This window comes from Molothrus ater, chromosome 5 (genome assembly GCF_012460135.2).
Source record: "Molothrus ater isolate BHLD 08-10-18 breed brown headed cowbird chromosome 5, BPBGC_Mater_1.1, whole genome shotgun sequence".
Lineage (NCBI taxonomy): Eukaryota > Metazoa > Chordata > Aves > Passeriformes > Icteridae > Molothrus > Molothrus ater.
Window position 1 is genome coordinate 23,127,790 of NC_050482.2, and position 14,173 is coordinate 23,141,962.

The 14,173-nt window shown below is 42.4% G+C and overlaps 1 protein-coding gene across 2 annotated transcripts in view; it reads left to right on the top strand.

Moving 5' to 3' along the window:
- The first annotated feature begins 3,140 nt into the window (after positions 1 to 3,140).
- The window catches only part of TSPAN12 (tetraspanin 12), a 41,211-nt gene continuing 30,178 nt past the window's right edge, over positions 3,141 to 14,173 (top strand). Inside the window, exons 1-2 of one of the 2 annotated variants that reach the window (XM_036401419.2) lie at positions 3,141 to 3,240; positions 3,608 to 3,744. In XM_036401419.2, coding sequence (XP_036257312.1) covers positions 3,679 to 3,744 — 66 coding nt within the window. In that variant the 5' untranslated portion in view covers positions 3,141 to 3,240; positions 3,608 to 3,678. Of the gene's footprint in view, positions 3,265 to 3,607; positions 3,745 to 14,173 lie in introns of both variants that reach the window. The other variant, XM_036401420.2, reaches the window with a different exon arrangement.

A 14,173-nucleotide genomic window follows, 5' to 3' on the forward strand; every position in this document is an offset into this window, starting at 1 on the left:
CTTCCAAAACCATACTGTTGCATTCACACACACTAAATGTCTATCGAACCACACCCTTCTAATAGATTTTGAACCTGCTGGCTAATTTCAAGCACATCTGACAAAGGAGCTTACAGATATAATTTACAGATATTAAGTTTCCATCAAATTGAAATAGGCAGATAAGCAGAGGAAAGAGATTATTTGAATTAATTGAGTTTCCATCCCCCTCTTCCGTCATTGATAGAAAGACTGTATCATGAACATTTTATTTAAGTCTAGAGAATTCATATTAGAAAGCTATTGCGGATGCCCTGTGACAGAAAAAGAAGTCTCTCAGATTGTAGTTTATTAGGCATCTGAGAATCCAAGCAAAAATACCAATCCACAAGGCTTTCCATGCTCATTAGTCTCTGTGCATTAAATAAGCATTACTTGCTAACAGCAAACACATATTTCAAAAACTTATAAAGAGCTCCACCATTACACTTCTGTTTGTAAGAAATACTCTCTTGTCTTTGCCCTACATAAACAGGTTGCTCTTTAGAATGTATGGGAACTGCCTGTGTATTTCTTTCCCAGTGCTGACATCACGGAACTATCCCAAAGTTTGACAGCCTGGTGGAAAGCAGTATTCCAAAGAGACCTTGCTCTTGCCCCAGTAGAGTTGAGCAGACATTCATAAATAGGACCTGTTTTCTTTAGATTTTGAGCAAAATCTCTTCTGGACAGCTAATATTTTAGCTAACAACAAAAATGACAGAGAAATTGCTAAATCAACTAGGAGACCCTCTAGGTGATGAAGTTGTTGCAGCAGAATTAAAAAAAAATAGTCTGAGAGCATCTTATGACCAAAGACCTCAAAGAATGAAAACTCAGAGACATAAAATCTTGAAGTGCCATTTTTAGCAGGATTTTTAACATGTAAGATGTCTAAGAGACTGATTTTCTTTTATCTTAATTTCATTATCACACTTTAGGAATATTTTTACTCTAAGCCAAAAAAATATCTGAAATGAGTAAGAGAACTTCTTGTATGCTATTTTAGGCATGTTTAAAGAAAAATCACTGAGTGTAAGATAACGGAATATCTTTGTAGTGCATTTTTTATAAAATTTTGCTCAAGCAATTTGCTGTCTTCCCAGGAACAATTAATAACACAAACACAACCTGAGTTATTTTTATGTTGGCTTAGATGAGATTGGATTCAGTTCTTAGCCGAGGCTGGAGCTCAGTTGTAAACTGACACTGTTTTTGTAAACTGGCATAGATTCACTGAAAATACCATACCTGTTCAAGATCTAACTGACTGTGTTCATGTGAAGTCTGTAGTAATAAAAAGAATGAATGGTATGTAAACAGCAGAATGAATGTACCATGTCACCTTTTAGCAGTATCTGTTGTAGCTCAATTTGGCTTATTTAGGTATGGAATTATAAACATTCACTGAAGATTTTAAATGTGGCTACTACACTTCCCAGATAGGCTCCTGATTTCACAGAGGATCAAAATAGCAGTCAAAGCTTAGCAAATTTCAAGGAGGAAAAATCTTCACACACCACTTTTCTGCAATATACTTAACTATTTTCAACTTAACTACAATTTGCACTTATATAAATTTGTCATAAAATCCCTGTTGCATGGGATTTTATGTCCTTCCATGTTCATTTAACTTTCTTTTTAAGGAGGAGCAAATACACCTGAAGACTCTGCCCCAGTTCACCACGAAAGCATCAAACAGTGAAATTAAAACTGAATTGAGATTCCATCAGCAGCTTCAGTGATAAGCATTTGAATATCTGGATTTTGTGTGGTTTTTCAACAAAAGACATTATTTCTTCAAGAAACAGATTTTTCTTTGGCCTTACAAGAGCTAGATTTTATGCATTACATAAAGTGTAGTGCATAAAATTTTTCCTCTTTCTCAGCTTTAACTAGCAGTTTTAAAAACAGTCTTTATATATCATGAACTCGAGTATTTTCCTGTTCTAGTTAAGAAATAATTTTCAGTATATTTTCTTCTAATTTTTGTGATGGTGGCACTGCAACACCTTTATATGTATTAATGGAAAATTTGTTACTAATCTGCATGTAACTCCGAGTTTAAATATAATTCTTAGTTTTGAAATATGTGTGTGTGTATACACACACATTGTAACAATACAGACATCAGTATCAATTAAATAGAGAATGTTTAGACTGGATACTGGGGAAAAAATTCATTACTGTGAAGGTGATGAAGCACTGGAACAGGTTGCCCAGAGAAGCTGTGGATGTCCCATCCCTGGAGGTGTTCAAGGCTGCTCTGAGCAACCTGGTGAAAGGTGTTGGCTGCAGAGGAGCAGAACACCTTTCAGAGGGTGTTGGAACTAGATGGGCTGCAAGGTTAAGAGAGGCTGGAACTAGATAATCTTTAAGGTCCCAACCCATCCTGAGATTCTACAGAATTGCTACCCTGAGCACCAGATGCACACAGACACTAATGGATTTCAGAAGAAGGATGACTTTTTTCAGCTCAGTTGTGTCATTTCTTTCCACGTACATTACAGGGCAAGTCAATGATCATTTTTCCTAAATAACTACAGATTTTGACCATTTCTAGAATAATATCTCTCCAATATGATTGCTTTTCTAAATTTGCTGTTTAGCAAAGGGAGTGGGTGCTGGGCTGTAAATGACCAGATTTGGCTTTGATGTTGGCAAAGTTTAATTTCTGGCGCAAAGTTTAATTTCTGTGAAACAATGCAAACGCCTTTCGTGTGGCATTTGCCACCCTGGGCCAACGTATCACAAGATGGGGGGCTTCATGTCATTCAACTCCAGTCAGCCCATCGCTTCACATCTCCCCCGAAGGAAAAGCCACCAGCTCCGAAGCCCCGCCACAACGAGGGTGGCACAAGCGTGGGTGCCAGCGGCACATCCCCGCCGGGGGCAGAGCCCTGCCCGGGAACCGGGGGCACAGCCCGGGAACCGGGGGCACAGCGCTGCCCGGCCCCGCCTGAGGCACAGCCCTGCCCGGCCCCGCCGGGGTCTGTCCGCTCCCGGACGGCGCTGGCGGCGGCGCTAGGACCGGGCGGGCGGCGGCGCATGCGCGGGCGCCGCGGGCTGGCGGAGCGCTGCGGGCGGGGCGGAGGGGCCGGGGCAGCCGCGGGGCCGGGCCGGGCCGGGCCGGACCTTCCCCCGCGCCCGCCGCAGGGCATGGGCGCCGCGGCTCCGCGCTGCGCTGCCGTGCCCTGGCCCCATGAGTCCTCGCCGGAACAAGTGAGTGCGGGAGGTGTCCGGGCGGTAAGTGGCCGCTGTCCCACGGCCGCCCAGCTCCCCAGGGCAGCGCGTCCATCCTGAGCTGAGAGGGAGCTGGCGTCCCCAGGCCGTGCCTCCGCTGCCCTCAGCTGAGCTCCGCTGTGCCCCTGGGGTAGCCCGCGGCTTCTCCCTGCCCGAGCATGAATTATTTTTATGAGAACAGCTCGCCCCTTGCTGTCTCCGGGCGGGGCGGGAGGGGAAGGGAGGCTGCCGGGGGTCTCCGCGGGGCGCGGCCGGTCCGGGCTCGGCGCGGCTCCGCCACCTCCACCTGCGCTCTGGTCCCTCTGTAAGGCGGACTCACCCACCCTCTCCCCTTCTTCTCCTGCAGGGCGCCGGCGGCCCGGCCTCGGGAGGGAGGATGTGGTGAGAGGATGGGGCTGTGTCCCGCGGGGGCTCGCCATGGCCAGGGAGGACTCGGTGAAGTGCCTGCGCTGCCTGCTCTACGCCCTCAACCTGCTCTTCTGGGTGAGTGCCGCGGGCCGGGCCGGGCCGGGCAGGGCAGGTGCCGTCCCGGAGGCGAAGGGCGGGCACGGCCGCGGGCTGTCCGCGCTGGGCCGGGGCCGGAGGTGCCGCCCTGGTGCCCTTGGCCCCATGCCAGGCAGCTCCCGCAGGGGAGTACTTTTTACTGGGGAAATAAAATGCCTTTGGAAACCAGTAGGAAGTAAAATTGAATTAGGGTTACTCGTGGGAATTGGTGTACCTGTAATATGTAAAGAGGGGAATATTCACGGGTGGCTTCTTGACTAAGTGAGTTTCAGAGCATCCTGTGACCCAAGATGAACTTCAAGCTCTTGAAGGTACTGGAATAAAAGCCCAGAGTCTTTTTTGTGCATTCGGTGGACACATCCTAAGTGACAGGCAAGGCCTTTTGTTTTGAGGATTTCAGTCAAAGCTGTATTTATAGCAGCAGGGTTTCTCGCTCTCAGCACACAAGTGGGTGTGATCAACTTTTGTTCCTTAAACTTTTGGAGCTTTGAAGAAACAGCAGGATGGATATTTTTGGAGTCCTCACTCATTTGCAACAAATGAAATCTCTTTCACTTGAATAGATGAGATTTGTGCATGGTAAGGGATGACAGCGCACACCTGGGGCTCACACCAGGGCTGGCTCCTGAGGTGCTCTAGACTTGAATGATGCAGGGATGGGACCAAACCTAGTTTATATCTGATGTTTTTTTCTACCTGCATCAGCTCTGGGATCCCCAACACAGGAAGGACATTGACCTGTTGGTGTGGGTCCCGAGGAGATCATTAGAGGGGTGGAACAGCTCTTCTGCAAGGAATGGGGAGAGGATTGGGATTTTTCAGCCTGGAAGAGAGAAAGCTTTGAGGTGACCTATTTGTGGCCTCCCAATACCTGAAGGGAGCCTAAAAGGAAGGTGGAGAAGGGCTGTTTACTCGAGCATGTAGTGACAGGACAAGGGGGAGTGGCTTCCGACTGAACGACGGGCAGGTTTACATTACATATTATAAAGGAAGAAATTCTTACTGTGGTACCAGTGAGTCACTGAAACAGGTTGCCTAGAGAAATTTTGTCTGCCTCATTCCTGGAAGTGTTCAAGTTTTGAATAACCTGTTCTAGTGAAAAGTGTCCCTGGCCATAGCAGGGGCTTTGGAATTGACATGGAGTCCCATGATGACTGAAAACTACGTGGAAATCAGAATATGAAAGAGAGAGAAAACTGTTAAACAGCATGTGGAACAGAATGGTAGTTTTTGTACAAATTGATTGCTTTGTTCAAGCTGGGGTCATGAAGCCTTTGAAGTCCTGAATAAAACTGTACAGGACACTGTCTGGTGAAGTCTGAGTGTCAAGCTCTTGGAATAGAACATCTGAAGTAAGCTTCAAAGTGTGTCCTGTGTGCAGCTGTCCCAGTATGTGTGATAGGACTTCAGCATTTGTCATTGCCAGCTTGATGAGGATAGATAGTACATATGAAGCTCCTTAAGATTACACAAATGGCCAGTCTGATCATGAATACCGCTGAAAAACTGAGGGTGCAGATGGTGGCTGCAAAACACCGCTGTCTGTGTTATTTGGTTGGTTTTGGTGCCTGTGGAAGCAGAGGAGTGAGAGAACTTTGTCAGTCACTCTGCTGCTATCCTTGTAGATTCTCCATAGTATTGCTTGTAAATGTACAGCTGTATGCTGTGTTTGAAAATAAACTTATTTTACTGAGCTCAGCTGATGAGCTGTGATGTACCTGTGTGTGCATGAGAGGGAGGCAGGCAGGATGTGTTGTTACAATGCTTTCTGTCACTTTTGACCTAAAGTCTGCTGAGCTGTAAATAATCCATAAGCAATCAGCTGAAAGGCCAAGGCTCTATTGTAGTGGGTCATCATGTTTTATAATGGACCAGTAAATGTACTGCCTTTTCTGCTCCAGAAAAACATTGGTTTTGTGGAAGTGAGTGGATTGGTATGTCAGGCCCTGCAACTTGCAGAAAGCCTTTCTTCTTACAAGATAGAAATAAATTCATCATCAGTGCTCTAACAGTTGTTTATTAAGTGACTGGTGTTGGTCATAGACCTGATGATACCCTTCTGGAAGCTTTTTCCATGGTCAACTGAAGCATGCATCTGACTGCAGTATTTCTCTTTCATAGCAGTGGAAGTTGCATTTTCAGGACATCCTCAGTCTTCTAATTTTTTTTGGCTGTGTTTTTTTTGACAGCGCCCTGGACAAGGAATATCCTTCAGACTAAATCCTGCAGTTAACATTTGGATTCATTCTTCTGCAATCCTCAGATATATTTATAAATGGGTATCACTTCTTAGCATAATTTGCAAGACTGAGGGATCCAACTTGATTCTATGTTCTGTAACACTACTATTTCCAGTATATTAAATTCTGGGCAGCCTAATAAAAGAGAAGACCTCCAAAAAGGCATGATTGGGTGTTTTGTGGTCAAGACTTAGTGCTTAGCTAAGCAGCCTATTATAGCAGTTCTTGAGGGAAGACGTGTTCCTACTGCTGTTCTTAGGGACAGTGCTGGTATTGTTATATCTAGATAGCGTGTGTGTTGGGACTTGGAGAAATTTAGTTTTGGTGGCTTTTCAAATATGATATATGCAGTTTATGAGACTGCAGGGTTTTTCCTTCTGGTGGGGGCTTTGCTGGGTTGGGAAACTCCTGATGCTGTCCCAGCTCAGTAGCAGTCCTGGGTGTAACATGAGTATCCTCATTCATTTTGAGCACTATATGACTTGTCCTCACAAAATCCCTCTTTGCCACGCTTTGCAGTGCTGCCACTGTTCTGTATTTTGCTGAATACAGAACAGTGGTTGTTTTCCTAGTCAAACCACCTTTGCAAGCATTTATACTAGGCAGACCTTCAGTCAGAGAACCATGGTCAGCCTCTAATAATGGCACAGACATATCACAGGAGATATTGGAGTGCAAGTATCCCCTGTGGGTTGTGCTAGAACAGGAACTGGCAAATGGTGCTGAATGCAGGGAAAATTCAGCCTCCTGGCTGCTTACAGTAGTAGGGGATTAAGCAAAGCAGTAGTTTTGAGATGAACAGGTTTGTTCTACTTTCCTTTGCAGCTTAGCCATGTATGTTCTTTAAAAAAGTTATTTATAGTTGAAATAGATGAACTAGATAGTGACAATATGCAACTAAAAGCAATACAATAGTTTTACCAATTTTTTGGAAGAAAAGTGAAGTATAACGTTGCAGGAAGTGCATGAAAAAGTCTGTATAGACTTTCTGTCTTGAGAAAACTAAAAACTTTTTTTTTTTTTTTCCTGGTGAGCATGTGAGGCAGGAGCAGCTGCTGTTGTGTGGCTTGTAATTGAGGATGACTGTACTGTAGTGCTGCGGACAAATCAAGGTTGTAAGTTGCAGTTGACTGTGTCACAGGTGGTAAGGATCTCGTAACTGATGATTAATAGTGTCAGTGGATGTTTGAGCCAGGACAGTGATGGTGCCACTTTTCTTTCACCTCGTGAGTTTTTTGTGCCTAGGGATATGCTGTTTCTGTTGAGCAGTGTTTAAGATTTCCTTCAGCAGTACCATTTAATTTCACTTGTGTGCTTGCAGCCAATAAACACTTCTGGCAGGTAGCGGAAATTGTTTGCATCTATCTCGAGCTTGTGTTTGTGAACAAAGTTTAAAAAAAAAATCACATAAAATGAAAGTGGAGCATGTTTCCAGTTAGTTTTCCGTTTGAGTACTTTGCACACTTAAATCTAGTTTTGCCTATGTGTACTAATTGAGAACTCAGAGGAAGTGAATATGAGTGTTGTGCTAGGAAGTAACTGAAGGTGGTTGGAAGCACTGATATTTTATTTCCTGTTTTATCCAACTTCAAATGCATGTGTTGAATCTTGTATTTTTTTTGCTGTATTTTTCAAGTCCATTGTGACATGAGAAAGAAATCAGTCTCTTCTGCCTTCTGTGAAACCAGATTCCGCATAGAGGTTGTTTCTCCTGTGTTTTGACTTCCACTCTTATTGGTGGGATTTGTAGATACTTGGAATGAAAATTTTGGGGCAATGTTTTAAGTGGCAAAGAGTATCCATTGAAATGAACACTGCCTGGCCGGGTACCTGTAGCACAGTAAACTGTGTTTTAGGCTAATATCCTCTGATTTTAGAGACTGCAGTTTAGACATGTGGAATTAAAACCTGCTTTTCTTAGCATTCTTTGTATAAAGAAAATAACTGTGGCTTCTGTGGGAATATGCTGTCTTTTTAAAGGAATGCTTTCAACAGAGAAAGCTATAGGAGGAGTTTTAAAGGACCAGAACTATTTTTAATTCTGGTATTTGAGAAATCTCTTACTTTTTGGTTTTTTTAGGCTGTAATATTTATACAACATTGTTAACGTCACTAGATTATGTCCTAACAAAGTAGAGTTCAGCCATAAATTAACTTTGTGTCTACCTCTATATAAATTTTTATTCCAAGTATCTTTGTAGGTGATGTGGCTCAACCTGAGTGGCATATCAGCTGTGAATTGCTGGATCAGTTTCTGGAAAACTGTCCCGAAATAGAGTGGCTTAAAGTGCTAATGGAAATGGAGAAAACAAACCCAGATCCCACCCAAATGTTAGAAGTTGCACTAATATGCTTTTTAATTGCCATTCAGAAAGAAATGAACCACAGGCACTTTTTTGGTAATACTCACAATTAACTCTGTGGAACTCATTGCGTCAACCTGGAGGATGAATCACAAACCTGGGCTGACAAGATTTGCGCCCATAGCTCAGGGGGAAGGAAAATTTCAAGCTGTCTGTTTATACTGGTAGACCACAATCTGGAGCAAACTGGAAGGTTCCATCTGGCATGTAGGTACTTGTGCATTTTTTCTTTCTTTAAATTCACATCTTCTTTAGTAGAAAGGAGCTATCCAGTTACTCATGAATCTCCAGTACCCTGTAGGCTCCTGTTTGCTCCTGTACCCTGAAGATTGTCATCTTGAGTCTGTGACAGGCTCTAGACAAGGCTCATAGAATAATAACAATTTTTAAAATATCTTGTAGCTATTTCACAAGGTGTAGGGGACAGTTTAATTTTGTCCATTTTTATAGACTATGTGATTTAAATAAAAATGCAGGTTCATTTTAATCATCTTTGTGTGCTCATGGGTATTCATGTGTAAAACAAGAAAGTTAGGTATAAACCCACTAACAGCTAATGTGTAGTGCTGTGGATCATAGGAAACACATGCTCTTTTTAAGTGTGTGTATATATATATATATGTATGTATGTATGCTGAGTTTAAAAATAATTTGCCTGCATCTCTGAGATTGACTACTGTCCATGTGTCCATGAATAAAAGCAAACTCTTAAAGAAACAAAATTAAGAGTATATTGTATATACGTGAAGGCACATCATGGTGATGTGTGGATTGTGATATGGATTGGGATACTTGACTTGTGAGCATTGCTCTGGATTGCCTATGATGAGCAGCACATGCCTGTTCCTCCCCAAAGCAAAAGATGTCTTGACTGTGAGATGATTACTTTTGAGGGAAAAGTGGCACAAGTCATGTCCCAACAATAAGTGCAGTGCCTGAGTAGTTGTAGAGAGGATGCTTGAAGAAATACATGCACTTCTTTATCACTCTTTGCTTTTAATGTACCCTTGTGCTACACAGCCCAGAGGTTGATGTGGGTCTGACACACAGTAGGACTGTACCTCAGCTTTGTTTGCGTGCTTGGGCTCTTGTTCTTTCTACTGTGCTTCCTCTGGGCACCTTGAACAGCCACCTGCTGAAAAACTGGCTCATGTTCCCTGGGAGGGTGACCTCTTAGCAGCCTCTCAGTGCTCCTGCAGTTGCCTTACTGCAAAGTGTGCAAGTTCCAGCTGTGCCAAATGTGGAGCAGGTTGCTAACTCACTGTTGCAGCTGTGCAAGCAAACCCAGATTCAAAGTGCAAATACGAACGTGCTTCAGCTGTTTACTGATGTGGGAGGGGACCAAGGCATTACCTTGTAGGAAGCTTAACTAAAATGAAATGTTGGAATATCTATAGAATCAAAGGTGCTTTTTTAGGAAATAGGGATTTCCCTTTTTTTTATGGGGAATTCTTTCTCTAATCATTTAAGTTTTGCCTGGTAGTACAGAAAAACAAAGCCTCTTGTTTCCCCTCCTCCACCCTTATATCCCTCTGTCCCAAAAAAACGTAGCTCTCTGTTTATCCATCTTTCTGAGTTATCTGTGTTTGTTCAATGATCTGAATATTGAACCTAATAGTGAAAATCCTGTAAAAGCATTACAGCATGCTCATGACCTTGTAGTGATGTATCCCCTCTGTCCTTTGGCAAGGGTAAGTCATAGCTCAGACTACCCAAATCAATTTTAACAGGAAGGTTTTCACAAGGTTTGTGTTTTGGGTTTTGTTTGTTTGTGGTGAGGTTTTTTATTTTGTTGCCTTTTTTTAACTAAAATTGTGGGACATATTTTGATGAATGTTGCCATATCTTGGAAGTCATTTCCTTGTAGCCAGAAACCTTTTCATGCAAAGCAGGTTGCCCTGTCGTGCTGTTAGTGTTTCATTATGGATATCAGATGTGGCCTGAAGATGTTTACCCCATCTGTTAGAATAAAAACGATCATGTGTGACTTTTGGTATGGAAGATACTTTTTATCTTTCCTCTGATTTAATATTTAAAAAATATTCTGAAATTTGAGCAAGAGTAAAATGAATGTGCTAGAATGTTCAAATGAAAAAAAATGATGAGAGTGTGAACACAGGTGTGGATATAGCAAGATCAATTGGACTTGCTCCCTTAAAGACAGAAATCGATGTTCATTTATTAATTGGAAATGCAGATTTATTTTCCAGTTTAGGTATGGCCTCAGAGACACTGGGAGTAGAAATTTCAAAATAATGGCTTAAAAGATATACTTAATGAATTGCAGATGATTTTATATTTTAATTTTGATGTCTAATTTACGTAAGAGAGTTCCAAAGACAATTTAAACTATGCTTGCAAATGATCGCTCCTAATAGCTGAAGTCTGTTGTTGGATATTTTAATTCAGTTGTCTGACAAAGCTTTAGTGGCTTTAAAAACTTTACATTAGAAATTAATTTGAAAATGTAATATATTATTGTGTGCATATTGCTCATATATAAAAATAGAATTTTTATTTTTTTAGAATATTACCTAAATTCAATCAGTGTGAAAATACATTTAAAATAGAGCATTACAGTAGCATCATTGTGAACTCCTCAGTGTCATGTTGATGGCTATACAACATACTGTGACAGTTCAGAATTGAATCCATAGTGACTTTTGCAGCCAGCTGCAACAAATAAACATATTTCATGCTTACTATCATATCATATTTACAGCACAGCAGACTGGCTGTCATCAGAGAAGCGTGAATGAGAACTTTTTGGGGAAATAATGTTACTGCTAATGTGAGAATTGTCTTAGCAGTTTTGTCATAAACTTGTGTTCTTTCATCTGATGGCTTGATACAGATTTTTACTGTATTATACATATGAATCTGTTTTGAAGCAGTGACTGAAGTGGAGACTGCCAGTTTTTTGGGGCCACTGTTTTACCATCTTTCAAATGAACCAACAATAGCTGTAATCAGGACCTTGCTCTTGCCCATGGCTTCTTGAAAATCACTTGGCAGTGAATTGCAGTGATGTGCCTGCTGATACTTGCTGGTGGGTTTGGATGTACACCAAGGTTTTTGGGGAGGCTGTTAATTGTTTCTGCCTACTGAGTGCCTGGACTCAGTATATATACTGCTGGTGTTGATGGACTTCTTGTGCTGCTGGCTGAAGATCTGCATGTACTGTAGGTGGTGTGAAGTGGTGGATGCCTGGAGCTTTCTTGATGTCATCTGGCACTTGAGGATGTTTAGTGCTTTTACGGGGCTGCACATCTGCACATTGATTCAGCAGGAGGCTGTGGAGGCCAGACATGTGTGTTGTGTTCTTGCTGTGATTCCATTGTGGCTATGGAGCAGGTGAGCAAGTGGATTGATGGATGGGAGCTAGTACTTGATAATCTTTTGTCACTAAAATTTATCAGTCATTATGCAGGACGGTCTGGTGTTGCAGAGGCATCTTTCATCCGTCAGGGTGTTGCTGTCCTGAGGCTCACTTCTGCTGATCAGAGGGGATACAACTTTTTCCCCATCATTTCCTTCTGTTAGTGAAGAGCTACCAAGCACTTGCTGGCTTATGTGCTGTGAAATAGACATTTTGTAATGAACTTATTTCTGAATTGCTATTTTGAGTTATCAGTTTGCTCTTTTACTGGCCTCTTTTTTTCAAGAGGAGCCTCTTGAGTATTTGCCTTCACTTTCTGCCCCATGCCTTTCTGCCACCCCAGCTGGACACTGTTACTGACTGTCATGCCTGTGAATGAAGTGTGACACAACATTCTGGCTTTCAGGTCATTCAGAGTAATAATTCACTTTGGACTTTCTTGAAAATACAGTGCCCAAAGGTGCCTCACTAGGCATTTGATTGGCAGGAGAGTGTTGCAGTGGTAATCTGTGTGTAACATCTGTTTAGCTGTGAGGTAAGGCAATATGCTTGCACTTTTTTCAGAGTCATGCTGACCTAGATCTTGTGCATTTTAAGAGTAGCAGAAGTTCAGTAACACCTGAAGCAGTTAATGGTGGTGAAAACATGCCACGCACAGGGTAGGTGAGTAGTCGAGCAGTAGCCTGGCTTTCACAGGCTTTATAGGTGGAATATTCTTGCATGTAATTTGCATCAGCAAGAAACAATAGTAATTGTTAGTTATTAATATTAAATGAGAATAGCCAGGGAGAATCTAAATGGCTAAAATCTTTCTGAATTATGCAAGAGGCCTTTCATAGAGAGTTTGTTCTTATGAACTGAAATGGTGTTCATGTGGTTATATTATTGGTGGAGGTTATGTTTCCTAGGCTGAAGGAAGCAGTCCTTTTCTTCCAGCTGCTGTTCATAAATGAAGAAGGAGTCACGTTTTCTGATGTGATCATTGAGCATTTCTGTAGAAGTCACATGGCCATGTGTTGGCCTCAGCTTGGTGATGTATCTGCCTAGATTTTCCATGGATTTTATGTGGGCAAAAATACATATCTAGGTAGAGAAAACTCAATTTAGGCAGACAGAATAGAAATTAAAGTTCTTGTTATTCCTGATTTGCCTTTGCATGCAAGTCCTTCTAGCGAACTGAATAATTTTCTTAGTGACAAGACTCTGCTCAGTACTTTGGTCTTCAGGAAGTCCTTTCTGTCCCCTGTGCCCTTTTACCTGTTTGCTCTGTGATCTCCATGTTGTCTGTGAGTAACCTGCATGCTTCAGTATGCTGCCAGATCTTACCTCTGCTGAAAGAGCAGTTTATCCTTCCTCGAAATCCACCACCTCTCACTGCTGTATACAATGTGTTGCCGCATGCTGACGGCTGAAACAAAATTGGTGCAGCCTGAGAGTGCCTAATAGACAGCAAGGAGCAGGCAGTCCACCAGTCTGGTATGTGAGGAGGAATATTACTTAGAAAGTGATCATTTTTCTAGTACTGCTCTTCTAGCAGGACCATCTGGCTCTTCCTGAAAGTTCCTGAGCAGTGGTTTGATGGACTTCTCACTTCTGAACACTGCTGTTGTAAAATGAAGTAACCAAATCAGGTTACATCTTAAATATTTTACCATAAACAGAGTGGATGTGTGAGCCAATGCTTTTCTGTGTGTGTCAACAGGCCTTTCAGGGAGATGTGGAGGGTTAAAAATGTTTTGTATTGCCTTTTGACAGCAAGAAAGTAGGCTGGCTGCGGGAAGTCTGCTTTACCTCTGTAGTGTTTCTGACTGCTTGTGTGGTATGTTTGCCCGATGCTTTCTTAGGCGATAGGTGGGAGGAGTTTATTTAGGAGGAGATTCCAGTCATCTTGTTTTCCTTGTTCCTGCAGCTTCCTGCAAATAAGACAATAGAAAATGTTCTTTACTGTTACTGGTTCACCAGCCAAAACAGATCCCACGGAGTATAAAGAACAGGAGTGAATATTGTAGACATGTAGCATGCACTAGCTTCCAGGAGTATGCTTGCAGCATGCCAAGCACCCAGCTCCTGCAGGCAGCACTCACAACCAGGGCAGTGCCTGTACTTTGTGCATCAGATCTGAAAAGCAGGAAGAAGCTTTGGGATAGCTGCTGGGACTCCTGTGAAATCTTAAAGGCAGAAGTAATTTGCTGTGGGCGTGCTGCAGGCTAGGAGCCAGTATGGAAACAGAGTGACTTTTCCTGTTAGGTTTGAACCACTTAACTTGTTCTTCAAAACACCTCTAGGGAAATATGAGGGCATGTGAGAAGCTAGATGTTGAGGACCACAGGGGAGATTAGCACTTCTTACTGGTTTAAGAAACTGTAAGTATAATGCTGATGTGTCCTGTCATACCGCTATGCAATTCTGAAAACAGTAGTATTCAG